We start from the raw sequence: 22,202 nt of genomic DNA, 5'->3' as shown, positions 1-22,202 counted from the left end.
CATATGATTTCAATATGTTATCGTTGTTGAGAGACTTTGCACTAGTGAAAGTATGAACCCTAGGCCTTGTTTTCAAGCATTGCAATACCGTTTGCTCACTTTTGTTACTAGTTACCTTGCTGTTTTTATATTTTCAGATTACAAAAACCTATATCTACTACCCATATTACACTTGTATCACCATCTCTTCGTTGAACTAGTGCACCTATACAATTGCCATTGTATTGGGTGTGTTGGGGACACAAGAGACTCTCTGTTATTTGGTTGCAGGGTTGTTTGAGAGAGACCATCTTCATCCTACACCTCCCACGGATTGATAAACCTTAGGTCATCCACTTGAGGGAAAATTGCTATTGTCCTACAAAACTCTGCGCTTGGAGGCCCAACACGAGTCTACAAGAAGAAAGGTTGCATAATAGACATCAATTACTTGCATTTCCCAGCCATCTCTGTGCTCATATTACAAAATCCTAGTAGAATCTAATTTCGTTTGCCATGCAATGTTGTAGAGCTATCATTTGTCTCCTATCATTTATTTTTCAGGCACCTGCTATCTACTACTTTTACAGTGCACTAGTTCTGCACACACTTCACCCATACTCTCACTATTGTTTTTATGCATGGGCATTTCAGCCTCTGCCAAACTATTAATAAAACATGAAAGAAAAGAGAGAAGTCATTCCAGCTTTGTTCGTGGGTAGGCAAGAAATGTTTCAGCACTTTAAAGGGTGCAGTGTCAGCAAATGGATACGATAAATGTAGCTCTGGAGTTGATGATCTCGCTCGCCATGAACCATCATCCTAGGTGCTTGCTTTGACTTCACGGTGTCATATGTGGTTGCATGTTGCATATGGTTTCTAGCTTGTATTCGAAAGGCCAAAGTCGGTCTTTATTAAGATAAGGAAATATATTTTTTACATGAACCACCATCCCAAGAGTACCAGAAGCCAAAAAGCTAGTTAGGGCACTGGTCGAGCCAGACAAGCCCAGCACAGACAGGCATCACTTGCAAGCCAACTAAAAAGCCACGGTGGTGGCGAAGCAGCCCACCTCCTGCTAGGCTCTCAGCTCCTCGATGATCATGCTCACCACTCCTGCTGGATGTCTAGCTTGTATTTCTTCCAATTTGGTTAAATTGCATCTGCTTTGCTTATACATTATACCTTTGAATATGACATGCCTCCCTTTTTTGGTACAAACTACTACATTTGTCTATTAACCATGTTCTTACATCAAACTAATGTTCTTGTGTATCCCTCATCAATCACTTATGATGATACAGTCAGGCCCGTGGATTACTCTGAGAAAAGATCCTCTTTTAAAGAATGCAGTGTCGGCCTCCCCACATGATTCTCAAGAAATAGCAAGGCTAGATGAAGATAGTCGACATAGCTTTGTAGTTGATGACCGCATTTCCCCTACACCACCATCGCAGGTGCTTGCTCTAACTTGGCAGCGTGATATGTGCTTGCATGTTGTATATGGTGTCTAGATTGTAATTCTTCCAATCTGGTTAAATTGCATGTGCTATTCTACTTAGTTTATACATTATACCTATTAATGTGACATGTCTTCCTGTTTTTGGTACATAGTACATCTGTCTATTAAGCATGTCCTTACATAAAACTACTATTTTTTGTATCCCACATCAATCAATTATGACGAGACACCTTTAGTATATGAAGTGTGATATTGGTTGCATCTTTCATATGATTTATAGCATGCAATGCTTCTAATTTGTTGAAACGCCATTTATGATGGGACACTTTTAACTTGGCAGAGTCATATTGGTTGCATATTTCATGTGGTGTCTAGCTTGCATTGCTTCTAATTTGTTGAAATGGCTTTTGCTTAGTTTACACAAATAGTTGTGGATATGCCGTGATGTCCTGTTTTTCTTACATATTCCATCCTCGTATCATGTGTTTGCCTTACATGAAAGTAGTGCTTTTCAGTATCATGCATGAATGAGTTCCGAAGAGTGAATTTTATTGCTTTTTCTTGTTGGTTTTACTTGACAATGCAAAATCAATAAAGCGGAAGGAAATTAGCAAGGCAATGGATAATGGTGCTCCTTCCGACCAACTGAAATGGAGGCCTCTACAAATTCTACTCCACCATCCGCAACAAGATTTTCAAGACAGCACATGCATAGACACTCAATGTAGCTGTGTTAATGATGAGCACGTCTCCCCTAGTCCACCATCATAGGTGCTCCCTCTAACTTGGCACTGTTATATGTGGTTGCATGTTATCTATGATGTCTAGCTTGTATTGCTTCTAATTGTGTTGAATTCCATCTTCTTACTTTACACATTATACTTGTGAATAAGACACATGTTCATGTTTCTAGAACATACAATATATGTCTATCACACCATGTTCTTACATCAAAGTACTATTGTTGTGTAACATGCAACAATCACTTATCATGCGACATGTTTAACTTGGGAGTGTGATATAGGTTACATCTCTCATTCTTTTCTAGCTTGTACTACTTCTAATTTGTTGAAATGGCACTTATGATGAGACAATTTTAACTTGGTAGAGTGATATTCGTTGCATCTTTCATATGGTGTTTAGCTTTCATTGCTTCTAAGTTGTTGAATGCCTTCTGCTTAGTTTGCACATCATAGCTGTGAATATGCAATGTTGTCCTTTTTCTTACACATTCAATTATCCTATCATGCGGTCACTGTGGCACCCCGGCTCAGAGCGACCGGTTTACCCTGTATTGCCAACCCAGAGATCATGTCTTCTGGCAACACACAACATCTTGGTACAGAAATCACCGCTTTATTGGAACTAGCGGAAGCATAGAGTGACATTACAACAAGTTGTGAGGCCAAGCGGCACACTCGGTGCGGCTGAACAATATGTACATTATTGAGTAGACATAAAGGGGCCTCGAACACGACATCTACACGGCAGCGGAACAACGACGTAGTGGGACTCCATAGCACAGGGACACTGATGTGGACACGGTCTTGACACGGCAGCTCTCCGATCCAGTTAGACTTTCCTGAAATCTAGCATAACATGCCAAGTCAGTACATTGAATATACTTGCAAGCTCACAGCAAACAGAACCATAATGACAAACAACATCATGACATTTAATCAAGTTAAATGCAAACAACAACATGCTACTCATGCAGTGAAACCAAGATTGTGCATCAAGTCACACGGACTCTCTTACCAACCGGTTGCCTCGCAACTGAACAATGCTCATGACAAAGCACGAACGGAACCATACTTGGTCCAACTGGTTACCTCGTAACCAAACCGTGATCGCTCCCGGATCACAAATAAAACCACAACAGTCAGCCTCACTGACTTCATCATCATCTAACCCGTGCAATGCAAGTTGATTAGTGTGCAAGTTTCATTAATAACAGATGATCCATGGTGTGACTTACTTACGAACTGGGCCCTTATCCGCGGGCGCGGCTATCGATAGACTGATACACTCTGTAGAGGTAGCGCACTTTACCCACACCACAAAATCCATGGCCTCACACTCCCATTCGGGTGGACCAATGGCATTCCGACAGAACTGTCCCATAGCCATGACACTCTTAAGGCCACTCCGACCAACTCCCCACTACGATTAGTCCTGGGTGACCCAGCCTACCAAAGGCAAAACTACCACCGTCGTGGCAAACAAACAGTCCCAAATGGGGACATGTACCATAACAACAACAGGTTCACAAGGTTATGTCTGCTTACCGGGCTAGGGTAATGCATGCCCATAACCTTCCCTCTTTGGAGGTACCGACAAAAGGCATGACAACGGACGACTACCGGCCTCCCCACAAAGGCAAATGTGGTTGCACTCGTCATCCCGATTCAGTGGCACCATGACCCGACCAACTTTTATGTTCAAGTTCAATATCACCAGGTTTAACTTGAAATAAAAATGCTCGAGTCAAAAATATGCCATGCTTATGCAACCATATATCATGCATCACAAATCACAACAGATCAACTTCATTCAAAATTCTACTTGCACAAACTTAACTTTCAACATTTCTGGTCCTTCCTTACTTGTTATTTAAACTCATCACTTTGGTTGGCATTAATCCACTAAAACTTTCTTTTCTGATAAACGCAGGCACTTTCTTTTCTTGAAAACTATAATGGAAGTACATTTGTCAGGAAAACTTAACTTCAGTGCACTAACTGCCCGGAACTATGAAATTGTTGCACGTCAGTACTTCTCTGGTGAAATCGAAGATTATCTGCAGAGATTATCAAATTTCTCAAAGTTGTTTGATCGCAGTCTTGTTTCTATTATTGTTGAGTAATTTGAAACCTATCTAAAGGTACGCTTATTGACAGATTTTCAACATTAGTTTATTTGATATGGAGCCTTTAAAACATAATAATGATATACCTTTGAGTGGAGCCTTTAGCCATCAGTGTAGACTTCAGCAGATCCTTTGATTGCTATACCACTATGTTGGCACAAAAAGTGGTACTGAGAGAACACTTCATCGCAAATGGTAGCGCAGTGATTTTCCATAAGCGTTGTATAGAATCAAGAAGCAGTTGCTTTTTCCTTTTTGGAGATTTGGAAATTATATTTAAAAAATTGTTGTTCATGAAATCAATACTTATTTGATGTTTCTTTAGTTTCTACAAATGTTGCCGCTTTTGTGAAGAGGTGCATATAATTGACTTTACTAATACTCCCTCCGTCCCAAAATTCTTGTCTTAGATTTGTCTAAATACGGATGTATAAAGTCACGTTTTAGTATTAGATACATCCATATCTAGACTAATCTTAGACAAGAATTTTGGGACGGAGGAAGTAACATTGAATGACCTAAAACTCAGAAGTAACATTTTATTTTATGTAATTTGTTAGGTTGAAGTATTTTATTAGTGGCAGCACATGTTTTGTTAGATCTTCATCCCTTTTTGTTAAATCGAATACACTTTTAGTGCACAGCTTCTATGTTAGTATGAACCAAGGTCAGTCCTGAAGTTTCTGGAGACTTCTGATAGCAATAGATTGGACGGGGTGTTTGCAGCCCTGTCTAGATTATGGAGTTACAGATGCTGCTGCATTTCTACAAGAGAGGTGTGGTTATGTTCAGAGTGCGGCGGCACTTGTTCTAGATGGACTAGATGAGAAAATTAGCCAGTTTATCACTTCAATGGAAAATGCGTTTTCTCATATATCCTTGAAGAGTATCTCTGAAATTGAGCAAACAGCCATTGTTCTAAAAATGAGTGAGGTTCTTTTCTCGTACCTATTGAAATACTAACCTAGGTTTGTATCTCTATTGCGTAGTTGGTAACATATTTGATATTCTCATCAAGGCTCATCCAGTGCTTGATACATTACGTTCCTCTATTGGATTGTGCCAAAGGAACTCACAACGCTCAAACCCAGGGAAGTCTCAATCACTTTGTTTTCAACTGCTTGACTCGTAAGTTGTACTAATATATACATGATTACATATGCACTTTCATACTTTTAGTTTGTTGAGATCTACTTATTAGAGATCAACAAACAGGCTATAGCTGCCAAGTAATGTTGTTATGTTGTTGATGCAGTTTCTCAGAAGCATCGAAAAAACTGTATGGAAGCAAGGATGTAAATGGAAAAGGTTGTCCGTCCAAGGGGGGTGAAACAACAAATGGACATCCAACAGGCAAAGGATTCTCACAACAAATGGCAATTTCAGCTTATCAAAGGTGTTTGAATACTCTGCGGAGAGTATTCTCACAATTCATTGGAGAGATAATTAAGGCAATGGCTGGGTATATACCCCTACCCACAATTATGTCAAAGCTGTTATCTGACAATGGGAGTCAAGAGTTTGGTGATTTTAAGCTTGTCATACATAGAATGCTGTCTATGCATCTTTATGAAAAAAGAATACTGGTACATATCGATTTCTGTTCCTTTTGTCATTTACTTCATAAGTATAGCACACACGAAATTTGATACTTTAAACAACACCAACATTTGGCAAATAGGCCATTATTAATTACATAAAAAATTACATACTCCACTGAAATAGAGCAGAGTAGTTGATACATACTCTATCTAGTTGACTTGTCCTGAAGCTTAGAATGATTAAGCTGATTGAACTAAACCCGATGCTTTTTAATTATATTAGCAAAATTCATATGAACCAACTGCTAAAGTGATTATACACCCGTAGTTAGTAGCTAGATGGCTCCTCTCTCTCATTTGATTCTCAATACAATGGTCTCTTGGATATCCATATGATGTAACTCTTTTTGCGGTGTGTTTGTTGGGATCCGATGAAATCTGAGTTTATGATCAGATCTATCTCTTTTTATCCATGGAAGTTATTTGAGTATTCTTTGATCTCTTATATGCATGATTGCTTATAGCCTCGTATTTCTTCTCTGATATTTAGGTTTTGTTTGGCCAACTTGATCTATTTATCTTGCAATGAGAAGAGGTGCTTTGTGATGGGTTCGATCTTACGGTGCTTGATCCCAGTGACAGAACGGGAACCGACACGTATGTATCGCTGCCATTAAGGATAACAAGATGGGGTCTATTTCTACATAAATAGATCTTGTCTACATCATGCCATCGTTCTTATTGCATTACTCTGTTTCTCCATGAACTTAATACACTAGATGCATGCTCGATAGCGGTCGATGCGTGGAGTAATAGTAGTAGATGCAGGCAGGAGTCGGTCTACTAATCTTGGACGTGATGCCTATATAATGATCATTGCCTGGATATCGTCATGATTATTTGAAGTTGTATCAATTGCCCAACAGTAATTCATTCACCCACCTTTGCTATTTTTCTCGAGAAGCCACTAGTGAAACCTACGGCCCCCGGGTCTCTTCTTCATTATATTTGCCTTTGTGATATATTTTCCTTTGCTTTTATTTTCAGATCTATTAAACCAAAAATACAAAAATACATTGCTGCAATTTATTCTTATTTATTTTATCTCGCGTTCACGCCCGATCTATCTATCAAATTATTACAACTCTCTCACATTTGTTTGCCAATTTCTGGCGCCGTTACCCGAAAGGGATTGACAACCCCTTTAATATGTTGGGTTGCGAGTATTTGTTATTTGTGTGCAGGTGCCATTCACGTGCTGTTGGGTGGTTCTCCTATTGGTTTGATAACCTTGGTCTCATCACTGAGGGAAATACCTACCGTTGCTATGCTGCATCATCCCTTCCTCTTTGAGAAAATACCGACGTAGTTCTAGCAGACATCATGGTTCAACGTTGAAAGGTGCCCTGGGATCGAGCCACTGAATAACGGTCGCTACCTATTAAGGTGGTCATGGACCAACACGACAGCCAAGATCTCCTCCTCATCATTGGACGATGAATCGTCGAAGTTGCAAAGGAAATTGTGGAAAAAGAACTCGTCGGCGGAGTCCATTTTGTACCTTGGCAAACTGTCGAACAACTTGCGAGTGTTGACGAAGAAGCTGGCCGGCGAAGAGACGCGCGCCTCCCTTTGGACTTGGTGGTTGGCCTGGTGGCGTCCGACGAGCGTGCTGGGGCAGGGAGGCGACCTCCTGCTCGAGGCGGCGTCAGGGGGTGGGTGGGAAGCTTCGGTGCCCCGGTGGTGGCGGCGGCGACATGGGAGGTGGCGGCGTTGGGGGAAGGTGTGTCGACACCAGCTGCTGGCAGTGGCACCGGGAAATGGACGGCGACCGGGCGGGGGCGGGCAAGGGTTTGTTGTCGATATGGAGTGGGAGAGGATGGCCAATGTGCCACTGACTAGTGGGCTAGGGGAGTAGATGGCGCACGGCGCACGCGTCCGTCTCTTGTCCGCACCCACGCAAATTAGGCTCAACGCACCAACCCATTTCGTCCGCGCGCGTCCATTTGGGTTGCGGCGGATAGAAAAGTCGGCCCAACGCGCCAACCCAAATGGACGCACGTCCGCTTTTCGTCCATCTGATGACCCATCCGTGGCCCATTTTTGAGCCAACTCCAACGTGCCGACCCATTTCGTCCATGCGCGTCCGTTTGAGTCGCGGCGGACAGAAAAGTCGGTCCAACACACCGACCCAAACAGACGCACGTCCGCTTTTTGTCTGCCTGCCGACTCATTCACGATCCAACTTTTAGCTTGATTTGCGTCGGGGCGGACATGAGACGGACGTGCGCGCCATGCGCCAACTACTCCCCCTGACCCGCCAATCGATGGCAAAGCATCCACCATTCCCTCCACTTTACCAAAAACCCTCCCGCCCGCGCGGGCTCCAGGCCGCTCGCCATGGACGACGCCCTCGATGCCGCCGCTGGCCTCGCCTCCCTCTCCTCGTCCGGTCTCGCTTTCGCCCCCTCTGGCAAAGGCAAGCCCCGCGCCCCTCGCAAGACCGCCGCGCCGCTCAAGAAGAAGAAGCAGCTGATGCCGGAGGAGCGGGCCGTGCAGTCGGTCAAGAGGAAGGGCCAGAGGCACGCGGTGGACGCAAGGGACAAAGTAGCGGCCACCACCGCGCAGCAGGCGGACACCAATGTCCGCATCGCGACGACAAAGAGGGAGGCCCTGATCTACCTAGGGTTAAACCCTGGCCAGTACATGCTCGTCAACGACGCTGTGGCGGCTGCTAGCACCGGCTCGTCCGCGTTTCCTCGGAAGGTGCTGCCGTAGTCGCCCCGCACGTCAGCGACGCACCCGATTCCTGTCTTCCACATCTACCCGCAAGCCTCCCGACTCTCCGGGGAATGCTCGTCAGAGGTGAGTGTGGTGGCTCCATCCACGCCTGCACCCGCGCCCATCAACCTTAACGTCACGCTGGTGGCCGGCGCCTCGTCATTCGAAGGGACCAGGAAACACACACGAGAGATGCCAGCCGACGTGCTCCCCGGTTCCCGCAACCTGTTCGACACAATGCCGGCGGACCGCCGACGACGACATGGCTAACCGCTGACATGATCCATGGCCGCAGGCCTTTTAAAATTTGTACGCGGACATGAAATGTGTCGCTTGCGTTGGGCGCACGGGCGATCTAGAAAGAAAATAGGACAAATGTCGAGCGGGCGGTCGATCCAAATAGGCAAAAAACAGACAAAATCGTCATCCATTTGGGTGGACGCGTTGGAGTTGCTGTTAGGGTGGACGGTTGGGGCGGCCGTGGGCGTTGTTGTCGCCCGAGACTCTGACAGCGATCGGTGTCTATTTTAGAAACCCAAACAACCCAGCCCACGGGCGCCCGAGCACCACCGCAGATTTTGCCGGACGGCGACGGAGACCCTCGACACAGCCCCCCTCCCCCCCAAAAAACCCCGCCCCTCCCGCCGCCGACCCTTCCCCATTGCCCGCCCGTGCCGCGCGCATGGCCACCTCCATGACCCTTCCCCGTTTTCTGAAATTGGTGTCATGACAATGTTTTTGAAACGGTCTCCACGACGATGTTTTTTGATTGCCGCCACGACATCATTTTTTGAAACTGCGGCCACGACAATGATTTTTCTGAAATTGCCACCACGGCAACATAAGTAGCAGATGATCCGATTGCTTTTCTTTCTTATGTCTGAGGTGTTTTGTGCTATTTTATAAGGATTTTTTATGAACTTATTTAGTTTATACGGTATCGTACCACAAATTATCGCAAATTCATTTTTAGGGGAAATTGTATATCCAGTTTATAGAGGACACGATTTTAGCAGATCCGTTAGAGATGCTCTTAGGCCATGACTTCCCCTGTGACGCCCGGATAATTAAGCTATAGTAATTCTCTACTAATGATGCCACGTCATCATGATTACTGTTGTTAAACTCGCGTTGGTTCGAATTCGCTCCAAATTTCAAATTTAAATTAAAGTCCAAAAATCATATTTGTCAAACATGAAAACTAAAATGTTCATCATTTGACAAAAATTCCATAACAAATGATTGTTAAGGAAAACAACATCACCTCCAAGCCAAGATGCACTATAGCAATTAAAATAGTGCCATTTCAGCTTTTCAAAATGCTATTTTATTTGTGCAAAATCCAAATGGGTTCGGTTGCCCCTCAAACTTTTTGTGGCAATGCCAAACACTACAAAGAATTTAAGTGGCCTAGTCCCACAATTTTTCAAAGTATTTTGGTAGCCCAAACCTTTCCCTAGTTGTCTCTGTCTAAAAAAACAGAAAACCAGAAAAGAGTAAGGGCCTACTCGGCCTCTGACCTATGGCCCAGCCCACCTACTCCACATCTCCTTTCTCCTGTACACAGAGGGCGTGTCGCCCATCCACCGGCACCATGACCGGCGATGCACACACGTCGGGCATCCACCCGAGCTCCGGAGGAGATAAGGCCGATCCCTAGCCCCTGCAGCGAAACCCTATACCGCCCACATCCGTTCCCCCTCGATCCCCTGTCTTCCTCATCCCCTTCTGCTCAATCTCAGACGCGTAAGCTCCGTGTGACCGAGTTCCTCCCCATCGTTGCCGCGGCCACCGCACGCCCCTCTCCACGCAGGCGAGTCCAGGAGGACCGCCGCCGTCCACTATGTCGTCTGCGGCCACGAGCTCAAGCCGGGAGCCCCCACATCGACCGGATCGAGGTCATCTTCAATCTCCGCCCCGCTGCTTGCCGTCTTCGATTTGGCCTCACCGGAACCTCCCCGAGCCGCTTTGCTCACCTACAGGCTCGATGTGAGCTCCTCTCTCCGTTCCCCTTTTCTTTCCCCTCAAATTCGTCGTCGTTTGACCGCCCCACATGTTGGCCGCCATGACAGGGAGCTCGGCTTCGCGCGCCCGCGCGCCCCTGTTCGCTGCTCCATTGACGCGCCCCTAGCCGCGCTCGCGGGCCTCTAGCCGCGTCGGGCCTTGGCCTTGGCCGCCCAGCGCGCGCCAGCCCCACCTGCCTTGTCGCTCCTGCTGGAAGCCGCAGCAGCTGCCGCTGCTACTCCCGCGACTAGTCGCCGCCGCTGCTTTTGCTCTACTGCTTGCCGCTGCTAGTGCCACTTCCTGCTGCCTGTTATCGTGCTGCTAGTGCCGCCGCATGTTATTGCCATTGCAGGTTCAGCCACCGGCGCCCCTAGGTGCGCCCGTGCGTGGGCACGGCCTGGTGGCCGCCGCACTCGCTTACGTGCGTGCCCAGCCAGAGCCGGCTGATAATTAGTTAGGTCTATTAATCTAATTACCTAGATTTTTTAACTAATAGACACTGACTGATGGACCCCATCTAGCTTAACTAAAGTAATAAAACCTGTTAAAATGTGTACCTATGACGCATGGGTCCCACTGGCCCCATTGACCAGTCAAACTATTGACTGGGATAACCCAGTCAATGACATGTGGGTCCCCTGGTTCCTTTGACTAGTCAACAGTCTCAGTTGACTGCTGACTGGCCAGTCAAGAGAACCCCCTGTCAGCCTCTATGCTACTTTGCTATGTACACTTTGTGTGTGCACGTAGCAATTTAATCTTTTTTTGAATTAGTATTAATTCCAGAATATGTCTAAAACCTTTAGAAATTCATAGAAATTGAACCGTGGCTCGGATGAAAAAACTTTGTACATGAAAGTTGCTCATAACAACGAGACGAATTTGAATATGCGGTCCGTTCATCTGTCACATGTCCCTAGCATAGCGAACACGCAACTTTCCCCCTTTAGTTCATCTGTCCGAAAACGAGAAACACCGGGGATACTTTCCCGAATGTTTCCCCCCTTCGCCGGTATCACCTCCTACCGCGTTAGGTCACTCCCGGCGCATCTTATAGCCATGTTATACTTTGTGGTGCTAAGTTTGCTTTATATTTACTGTTTCTTCCCCCTCTTCTCTCCGGTAGACCCCGAGACCGATGTTGCCCTTATGATCGACTACGTTGACGACGACCCCCCTCCTTGCCAGAGCAACCAGGCAAGCAAACCCTCCTTGAGCATTCCGATATCGCCCATTTCTTTCCCTCTCATGCTTGCATTAGAACTGCTACCGCTTTCTGTATGATCCTACTCTGATGCATAGCATGTTGTTGTTACCTGCTTTTATACCTTACCTGCTTATCCTAAACTGCTTAGTATAGGTTGGTTAGTGATCCATCAGTGACCCCCACCTTGTCCCAGTTGCCCCGCTTTATGTTCAATGACTCGATCAACGTGATCGACGTCCAGGCCCCGACACCGCACATCACCCCCCTAGTTGTACGACTCTGCAGAGTTACCATCGAGTGCCGAGGGTGGAACCTCTTACATCACTCCTGATGAGATCTCAGTAGTGTAGCTATACGGCCGAGGTCATCGAGGGTGATTTTCTCCTTAACCACTTCCGTTACGGCTTTGTCGTGCAACCCCTCAAGTGTGAACCTCGAGGGTGGATCCTCTTACGTTCATCTTGATGATAACATCGAGTGGAATTCACCGAGGGTGATTCCTCGGGTTTTCACCTTGGTGTTAGACACACAGTTACTATGGTTACTATGACTTTACACTGAACCATGTTACTAAAGACGGGTCGACCCTGAGGGATACCCGCGCGAGCTTAATAGCGAGTGATGTGGAGTCGGGTTGACCTGGAAGGTGCCCGCAAGATACTTACGAGGCATGGCCGGGCATTCTTAGCCCTTGTCGCAAGTACTCGAGACGGGGCGACGGGGTCACAACGATCGTGAGTCTCTGCTCGTTACCGCGCGTTCCTAATCCACTACGATTTGGATATTTGATCTGAGGGGCCTCTGGCCTGATAGCACTAACCATCACGTGGGCATAGTATGGGCGTTATGCGTCGTATACATCAGCCGAAGCTTAATAGACGTCAGCGACTGAGCGGCGCGCGCCGGGTTGGACTGGTAAGCACCTACCTTGCTGAAGGAGGTAGCTAGGTCTGCTCACCGGCCGCATACGCAACGTGCAGGAGTTTCCGGGGAGATGGCCCATGACCCCTGGGGGCATAGATTTAGTCCGGCGCGCTGGCCTCTCTATTAAGCCTAGGTCGGGTTGCGGCGTATTGTTTTGGCCGAGGCCGGGCATGACCCAGGAAAGTGTGTCCGACCGGAGTTAATCGAGCGTGGTGGGTAAGTTGGTGCACCCCTGCAGGGAAGAAAACATCTATCGATAGTCTGTCCTACGGTAATGGACACTTGGAGTTGTATCCCGATCGATACAACTAGAACTGGATACTTGTGATGAGAAATGGTTTGTGATGAGAAACGGATGGTGATGAGAATTGGAATGTGTTGACACTTGGATAGTATGGCTCTGGGATTGCTTTCTCGCAGGGAGTCGAGAAAGGATCTCTGGCCGAGGTTGATAACACTTCTACTACTTTACTTTATGCTACTCTACTCCCTCCTGTTGCTGCAAGATGGTGATTTTCCAGAAGATGCTAGTCTTCGATAGGACTAGGCTTTCCCTCTATTCTAGCATTTCTGTAGCCCAGTCCACATATACAGCCTTCTTTTGATAATGTTGCATATGTAGTGTAGATCCTTGCTTGCGAGTACTTTGGATGAGTACTCACGGTTGCTTTGCTCCCCCTTTTCCCCCTTTCTTCTTCTTTCCGGTTGATGCAACCAGACGTCGGAGCCCAGGAGCCAGATGCCACCGCCGATGCCTACTACTACGTGGAGACCGACGATGACCAGGAGTAGTTAGGAGGCTCCCAGGCAGGAGGCCTTTCCTTTTCGATCGTAGATGCTTTTGTGCTAGCCTTCTTAAGACAATCTTGTCTAAGTTATGTCTGTACTCAAATATTATTGCTTCCGCTGACTCCTGTGTTTTCAAGTTTATGTATTCGAGCCCTCGAGGCCCTGGCTTGTAATATAAAGCTTGTATTATTTTAATTTGTGTCTAGAGTTGTGTTGTGATATCTTCCCGTGAGTTCTTGATTTTGATCGTACACATTTGCGTGTATGATTAGTGTATGATTGAATCGAGGGCGTCATATCCCCTAATATAAATAGTGGGTCTATAAGGTCCCTCCTTCTTCGACGAGCTCGAAATGAACTAGAAAAGATGGCTGACGCTATGACATGAGAAATAGTAAAACTGGAAATTGTAAGTAATTGTCTAGCAAAAAGAAGGTTCAAATGGATCACAAATTTTCTTTTTGTTAAAAAAACGAATCACAAAATTTCTTTTTGCACTTGCAATTGCAAATGAACTACAAGTTCGCAGGACCCATATCTCACATGAGAGCAAGTACAATAAGTTTATGTAAGAAAGCTATAAAAGTTAAAATATTATATTTCTGCTAAACATGGAGGGGAGAGAAAAAGAGCCGGCTATAAAATAAACGCAAGCTGCAACACGTACTCTTAGGCATTATAAGAGAGTGGGATGTATGCCATGCATTAATAAAATAACACATATTTACGTCTAACTATTGCACTCCTGCGTACCAGCTATAACGATGATTATCACCCGAGGCAATGCATTGGCCATGCCCTTTAATCAAGGTCTGAGTCGGTAAAATCCCGTCAGAGCGGATAGGCACCGCACCGGTCGCCGTGAGAGTCCCGGCCGACAACGACGCCCGCGGCCGCCCCAAATCGGAAGCCCAAACCCAAACCCAAACAACCCAGCCCACAGGCGCCCGAGCACCGCCGCAGATTCCGCCGGACGGCGACGGAAACCCTCGACACAGGCCCCCACCGCCCCTCCCCCGCCGCCGCACCGCGCCGCCGCCCCTCCCCCATTGCCCGCCCGCGCCGCGCGCATGGCCGCCTCCTACTACAACCCGCCGCCTCCCAGGGCCTCCTACGCTACCCTGCCCCCTCCCCCGCCGGGCACCTCCTCGTACGGCACGTACCGCCAGCACGAGCACGCCTACCTCGCGGCGCACCCTCCGCCCGCGTACGGCGGCTACTTCGACCGCGCGGAGCCCCTGGCGCCGCCGCGCGACGAGCTGCGCACCCTCTTCATCGCCGGCCTCCCCGCCGACGTCAAGCCGCGCGAGGTCTACAACCTCTTCCGCGACTTCCCCGGCTACGTCTCCTCCCACGTCCGCTCCGGCAAATCCACCCAGGTTTGACCCCCCAGCCGCCCTTTCGCCCCACTCTAGGGTTTGCAGACTTGGTCCTTGGATGTTGTACTTAACCCAACCTGATTTTTCTGCGCTGCAGTCGTATGCGTTTGCTGTGTTTGCAGATCAGCCGTCTGCGCTAGCTGCAATGAGTGCCACAAATGTAAGATCTCGACTCGCCATGATTAAGCATCGCATCCAGTTATTCTTTCCCCATTATACAATTGCTCTCACTTCCTTACGATTTGGATGAATTTCTGTTTCGAGACTGAGTTTCCGTGTCAGAAGTTATGCTGGACAATAACCTGTCGTGTCTAAGTTCTGAATTGTGAGTGCTGATTTTCTGAATCACTTATTTTCTACAGGGATTGATATTTGACCTTGAGAAGAACTGTTCTATCCATGTAGATCTTGCAAAATCTAATTCAAGATCAAACTCATCAAAGCGCCCCAGATCAGGTTGCATACTTTTTTCTTTTATATGTTATGTGACTGTTGGTTTTTCTGCTGTTGCTCACAACCTTTTTTTCTTATTCTTTTCTTAGATTATGAGGATTTCCCTAAATCTACTGGGAAAAAAGCTAGAAGTCCAAGGGGACGTCCTGATTCAGGTATTATTCAAGTAGCTTGGGAATAGTATTGTGGTTTTTTTTTCTTTCTATTTTTTACACTAGATTGATCTATCCACCACCATGTATTCATGTTGGTGGTTGGTCACTACAGCTTCATCGCAGTCGCATGAGCAATACATACACTGTTCAAAATCCACGATTCTGTACCAACCGCTAAAATGATTCCCCTCACTGTAGAGCTACTATAATTGTTATCCTATTATTTTCTTTATATTCATATCGAACTACGCTTCTTATCTGCGACTTCATATCCTCGGTGGAATGCCACTTCATCTTTGCAAAACACTCACCTTGCACATCTTTGGCACATTGCGCCATATCAGGTGCTGGAAGCAATATTCACATGTCCGGAATGGGTAATTCTTCACACAGCTTGAATGGTTATCCTGCACAAAGGTTATGGCACACTCTTGAGCACAGTCTTATTATGTGTTTTTGTTAGGATAATCAGCCTTAAGTTATCCCGTGGCTGATACTAAAAAGAAGACACCGGCACTAGGACATCTACATTCTGGAAATGTCATAACACTAACTAATACCATTTTCAACTTGCAGTTATATGGATTTTGGTTCTAGTGCCGCTTTCAGCAAGGTGAGTTGATTCTTGCATCTTGATATGTGTATCTCAATCAGGAATGAGGTCTGTTGGATTATAAAGTAATAAACCAAGATATTCAAATATGATCCCAATTTTAGCTGCTTGTAGTTTCATATGAGGAGGCTTTTCTATTATTTCTTTGATAGTTTCTCCTTGACCGGCTTCTCTGAAAATTTAGGTGTTAGTTTGGACATAAGATTTTAACTATATCAGGCAACTGTGAAGTTTGAACAATTGTTGCAAAGCTTATTAAGCTTACCCTTTTCTTTAACATTAAGGAATTAGGATTTAGGAAAGCTGGTTAGAAAACTTTAGTAAACAGTCTCGTTTTTTCATGAACGAGGAGAGCAAAAATCAAATATTTAGGCAACACAAGTTGATACTCTTTATTTTTACTCCTTTTTTGGGATTAGGCCGAAGGCTAACTTGTTTTTGTATGTGCGCTTACCTGCAGGATCCAGCAATATTTGCTCCTCAAAATAATCCACCATGCCCTACCCTTTTTGTTGCAAATCTTGGTCAGACTGTTTCTGATCATGAGCTGACTGATGTTTTCTCAAGGTATCGACTAAACCTTATGATATGGGATAAATAGTAATTGTGTTTTAACAAGCTTCATGTTCAGTTATGAGGGATTCATAAAGCTGAAGATGCAAAACAAGTTCGGAGCACCAGTTGCATTTGTTGATTTCAAGGTATCATCAACAAAATTGCCATTCTCCCTTATTGTGTTTTATTTTTTTGTATAAATTATATACTAATGCAGTATATAGTGCGTATGATAAGGAGCTACTATGCTATGCTATATCTTCCTAAACGGGTGATAAAATTGGGCTTTTGTTCTTTTGTATTCATCGCTAGTTATCTTGATTGCATATGGTTCATTGAGACAATCTTAACCTTCTATTGTGCTCTGTTTGATGATATCTATCCAACCTTTCTTAAATAACCAGTAAGGAATATCTCTAAAACTGATTCCTTCTTGGTGGTAAAATTATGTGAAGACTTACATTTCCCATTTGTTTTTAGTCCAAGAAATTGAACCAAGAAGATGGAATCTTTCTCCGTTCAGTCATGCTCAGTTAAGTGGGTATTGAGTGGAAAGCATATCCTATTTGCCTGATAATCTATGTTAACAAAAAGCAAAGAAGGAAAAAAATATATTTTAATGTTCCAGCTTGACTGTTATTTTACGAGAGGTCACTTGCTACCTATATGTTTTATAATGTTCCTGTGTTGTGCCGTGAATAAATGCTATTGACTTCATGCTACGTAGTGCATTTTGCATATGTAGCCATGTAGGCATCAGCACACAAAATAATTGTAATGAAATGGTTGCGAATTACTATGACATTGCTAAGGCCCTGTTCGGCAACCCTCCGCTCCATCAGCACGGAGCGGAGCGCTCGGTGTGCCCTTTCAGCGACTCTCCAAATTTGAACTAAATGCTGCTCCACTCCGGACCGGAGATGGAGTGGGGAGAGGGTCCGAACAGGCTCTAAATGACTTAGTATTTCCATTCCTGTTATCAGTTAAATTTTTAAAGAGTTCATCCCAAAGTGTAATTTTCTTCTGCAGGACGATCGCAGTTCAACTGAAGCCCTGAATCGTCTCCAAGGTGCTATTCTACAATCATCATCTGGCGAGGGCATGCGTTTAGAGTATCCTACACCTTGCACATCATTTTACTTCCTTGCTGTTCTGTCTAGTTGCAGATCCTTTTCGTAGGATCATTTGGTTGCTTCCAATTAAAAGTACCATCTTATGAGAGCTGGTGACACCAAATTCGGCACCCCTAACAATTACATCACCAGCTCACTGATGCAAAATGGCCTATGAATCTGTGCAAAGCTGAATCTTACCTGCACATGCTATCAGTCAAGCAACAAATGATATATCTTGACAACCATCAGCTTATAAGAATAGCTAACTACATGTCCATATTTTGCATTCATGCTTTCCCACTGTTTTATTTTGCAGTCATTTATATTCCCTTAACATGTGTTAGATACGCTAAATCTCGGATGGGTCTGCGCAAGCAGCGTGACAACCGGTCCTAAATGCAGCGGAGAGCGGTGTTCGTCGTTGGCTGGCGCTCAAATGCTGTTCAGCCTGATGCCACAATCTATGCGGTCCAATGCCCTTGCTCGTGATGTGTTAGGTTATGGAAGGAGGTCTTTCGGTCGCATAACATGATGTAACTGATTTTAGTCGTATCGCCTAGTTCTGATTTGCACTACTATAACTCGCTCTCTTGGATATACTGTTTCTGCATCCTGTATGATATTTCAGCCACGCGTTTTGTTAAGTTGAATGCTGAACTCAGTGTGTTGGGTAGAGGGATATTATTCGGAAGGTTCAGACAGACAGTGGTGTACCATGGGTGGTGTGTGTTGGATGTTGTAGTTCGCCAATGTGTTAGCTTCAGCTTGTGTGTGCAGTATGGGGCTGGATGAAATTTCCGGATGGGATTTCAACATGTGTTTCCTAATGGACGACGTGTTCCAGTCAGCGCCGTGGTTGACTCAGACAAGGCCTCGGTTGGTTTGTTCATTCTGTATGGGTTAGTTTGTTCATTCTGTCACCTATACGTGCAAATATGAGCCTACATCCGCACCAGGTATCTGATCGGGTCCTCGCGCGGCTGGCTGGTCACCGCCGACGACAGGTCCGAGCTCAACTCGGTCACCGGTCAGCAGATCGCCCTCCCGCTGGTGACCACCAACGAGAGGGTGAGACCCATCTTGGACGACGCAGGCGCGCTCGCCAGGTACTACATAGCTCACAACTAGTTTCCTCACTTCTTCAACATTATAGATCTCATCCACGACCCATCACTCGAGCTTTCGTTTGCAAGAACAGGGGACTGCAAGCTGCCGCATGGCTGGGACTACCAGGACTGCGTCTACACGGACGGTCTGGTGTATGCGTTCAGGAGCTCTGGGCAGGTCGGCACGTTCGATCTCACCGGTCCCACTGTCTGGGTTAGAATTTTGCGACCGGTGACCCGGCAGCCCACCCGGGGGTATGAGACAGGTTTGAGACGTCCGACTGTACATGCTCTAATCAAGTTTAGGCTATGGAGGTCCATCCAACTAAATGCTGAATTCAGAGTGCTTATGTTTAAGAACACGTTATTATGTACTAGTAGTGCTAAATTTAAGGGCGTGACTATATAACATCTAGATGTGACATTAGCAGAACTCAGCGGTAGTTCAGCCTACCATGTTGTTCTCCGTTGTTTTCTTTCGACTGAAGTGTTGTTCTCTTCTTTGTTTTGTTTTTTCGACTGAAGCATGACAAAAAAAAAAAGCATCGCTCTCTTATTTGATTTCTTTTCGGACTGAAGCGTGACAGAAAAAAATAATCATAAGTGACGCAGTGCATTGCATAAGAATTGAACACAAGACCTCCTACTGTGGAACAACAGGTCCTGCCAGTCCAACCAATATATGCTTTTGACATGAACAAACGGGAAACCTTAGGATGTGTTTGGTTTCAGTGACCAAGTAGAATGGCATGGATCGGACCCGTTCCAAGGCCTAGTTCCTGTGTTTGATAAGTAAGTGGAACAGGAACCAAGTCGTTCCCACTCAGGGAATATTCGGCCCATATCCGAAATGCGCCGATACCTCCAAATCGGAGGAATCACGTGGAACCTGTCTGGGTCTCGCTCTAACCCCTCTCTCTCTCGATCTGAAGAGGAGCAGGTCCGGCGGCCGGGCGACTGGAAGGCGATGGCCTGACCTGCGGGGGCGTTCCTAGGACCCGTTCCTGCGGCGGCCGCAACCTGATCTGCTTGTGCGCGGCGGCGTGATCTGCGGGAGGGCGTCACCGGCGGCCTGATCTGCTAGGGGGGCGGCGCCGATGGCTTGATCTGTTGGTGTGAGGCGGCCTGATCTACTGGGGGCGGCACCGGCGGCCTGATCTACTGGGGGCGGCACCGACGGCCTGATCTGCTGGTACGCTGCTGCCTGGTCTGCTGGGGGGCTGCGGCAGCGTCCACGTTAGAAAACAACCTAGAAATTTTGTTCCTCTATCAACCTGGAAATTTTGTTCCAATAAAGGACACACGACAGCGTCCACATTAGAAAACAACCTGGAAATTTTGTGAAACTATTTTTGCGGATTGTGATTCTTTTTCGAAATGTCAAATATTCTTGATAACACAAACAATTTTAAATTTTTGAAAACTATTTTCAAATGTGAGCAAATTTTATAATTCTGAAATTTTAAATAAGAATAAAAATTTGGTATTCTAAACAATTTCTGCTCAAACATATTTTGAAAACATGGACAATACTTTAAAATCCCTGAACAGTTTCTAGAGTGTCGATACTTTTAAAAATTCAAAAAAATTCTTAAAATCAAGAATAAATTTATCCTATTTTGATTGCAATAACAATTTTTCAATAAAAAAGTTGTTTGCACCATTAAAAAAATGTTGACATTTAAAACATGTTCATGCATTTCAAAAGAATGTTGTGTGATGTTTAAAAAAGTATTATACAATGGAAAAAAATGTAACATTGAAAGAAATGTTCGTGACAATTTATTAAAAGAAACTTGATGCATTTCAGAAAAATCACGACATTTTCTATAAAAAAGTCATGCAATGTAAAAAATGTATGCATGATTTTTTTAAGTTTCATACTATTTAGAAGAAGGATTTTTATCATTTTTCAAATTACCACTGTTCACTTTTCTTCGGGTTTTTTAAGTTTCATACATGTTCATCTCGATGACGTCTCTCAAACTCTTGATCCAGCAAAGTGTCGAGGGAGAATTTCGTCAGCATGACGGCATGGTGACGGTGATGGTGATGTGATCCTTGCAGGGCTTCGCCTAAGCACTACGATAATATGACCGGAGGAGTAAACGGTGGAGTGGGGCACCGCACACGGCTAAGAAACAATTGATGTGCTTTCGGGTGCCCCCTGCCCCCGTATATAAAGGAGGAGAGGGGAGGAGGCCGGCTCTAGGGGGCGCGCCAAGTGGGGGGAAACCCACTAGGACTCCTAGTCCTAGTCGCCCCCCTTCCTTCTTTCGGAGGGGGAAAGGGGGAAGGAGAGGGAGAGCAAGAAGGAAAGGGGGGCCGCACCCCCTCTCGTTGTCCAATTCGGACTCCCCATGGGGGGGGCTCGTATTTCTTCTCCGATATTTCTTATAGGCTCGTATTTCTTCTCCAATATTTGGGTTTTGTTTGGCCAACTCAATCTATTTATCTTGCAATGGGAAGAGGTGCTTTGTAGTGGGTTCGATCTTACGGTGCTTGATCCCAGTGACAGAAGGGGAACCGACACGTATGTATCATTGCTACTAAGGATAAAACGATGGGGTCTATCTCTACATAGATAGATCTTGTCTACATCATGACATCGTTCTTATTGCATTACTCTGTTTCTCCATGAACTTAATACACTAGATGCATGTTGGATAGCGGTCGATGTGTGGAGTAATAGTAGTAGATGCAGGCAGGAGTCAGCCTACTAATCTTGGACGTGATGACTATATAATGATCATTGCCTGGATATCGTCATGATTATTTGAAGTTCTATCAATTGCCCAACAGTAATTTGTTCACCCACCGTTTGCTATTTTTCTCGAGAGAAGCCAGTAGTGAAAGCTACGACCCCCGGGTCTCTTTCTCATATTATTTGCCTTTGCAATCTACTTTTCCTTTGCATTTATTTTCAGATCTATTAAACCAAAAATACAAAAATACTTTGCTGCACTTTATTTTATTTGTGATCTATTTATTCAATCTATTACAACTTTCTACCGTCCGCGCACCAATTTCGGGCGCCGTTACCCGAAAGGGATTGACAACCCCTTTAACACGTCGGGTTGCGAGTGGTTGTTATTTGTGTGCAGGGGCTGTTTACGTTGTGTTGCTTGGTTCTCCTACTGGTTCGATAACCTTGGTTTCATCACTGAGGGAAATACCTACCGTCGCTGTGCTGCATCATCCCTTCCTCTTTGGGGAAATACCGATGTAGTCCTAGCCGACATTAGAACACCACAGCGTAATGGTGTGTCC

The 22,202-nt window shown here is 45.4% G+C and overlaps 1 protein-coding gene across 3 annotated transcripts; it reads left to right on the top strand.

Annotated features, from left to right (window-relative positions):
• The first annotated feature begins 14,376 nt into the window (after nt 1-14,376).
• Nucleotides 14,377-18,639, top strand: LOC123148888 (protein WHI3). 3 transcript variants are annotated; one of them, XR_006474225.1, is made up of 11 exons: nt 14,377-14,935; nt 15,033-15,095; nt 15,298-15,391; nt 15,478-15,543; nt 15,888-15,960; nt 16,120-16,156; nt 16,617-16,723; nt 16,788-16,857; nt 17,192-17,243; nt 17,741-17,823; nt 18,171-18,639. XR_006474225.1 is itself a non-coding variant. In XM_044568408.1 (10 exons), exons 1-10 carry the CDS (start codon nt 14,627-14,629, stop codon nt 18,220-18,222), a joined length of 954 nt encoding a protein of 317 aa, XP_044424343.1. In that variant the 5' UTR covers nt 14,384-14,626; the 3' UTR covers nt 18,223-18,639. The 3 variants fall into 3 exon arrangements, 2 of the variants coding, with proteins under 2 accessions (XP_044424342.1, XP_044424343.1); XM_044568408.1 differs by lacking the exon at nt 17,192-17,243 and having other exon boundaries at nt 14,384-14,935; XM_044568407.1 differs by lacking the exons at nt 17,192-17,243; nt 18,171-18,639 and having other exon boundaries at nt 14,378-14,935; nt 17,741-18,164.
• The last annotated feature ends 3,563 nt before the right edge of the window (nt 18,640-22,202 follow it).

This window comes from Triticum aestivum, chromosome 7A, assembly GCF_018294505.1.
Source record: "Triticum aestivum cultivar Chinese Spring chromosome 7A, IWGSC CS RefSeq v2.1, whole genome shotgun sequence".
In the NCBI taxonomy this organism is placed as follows: Eukaryota; Viridiplantae; Streptophyta; class Magnoliopsida; order Poales; family Poaceae; genus Triticum; species Triticum aestivum.
The sequence above is the reverse complement of the archived record's forward strand: the minus strand, read 5'-3'. Positions and strand labels throughout refer to the sequence as shown.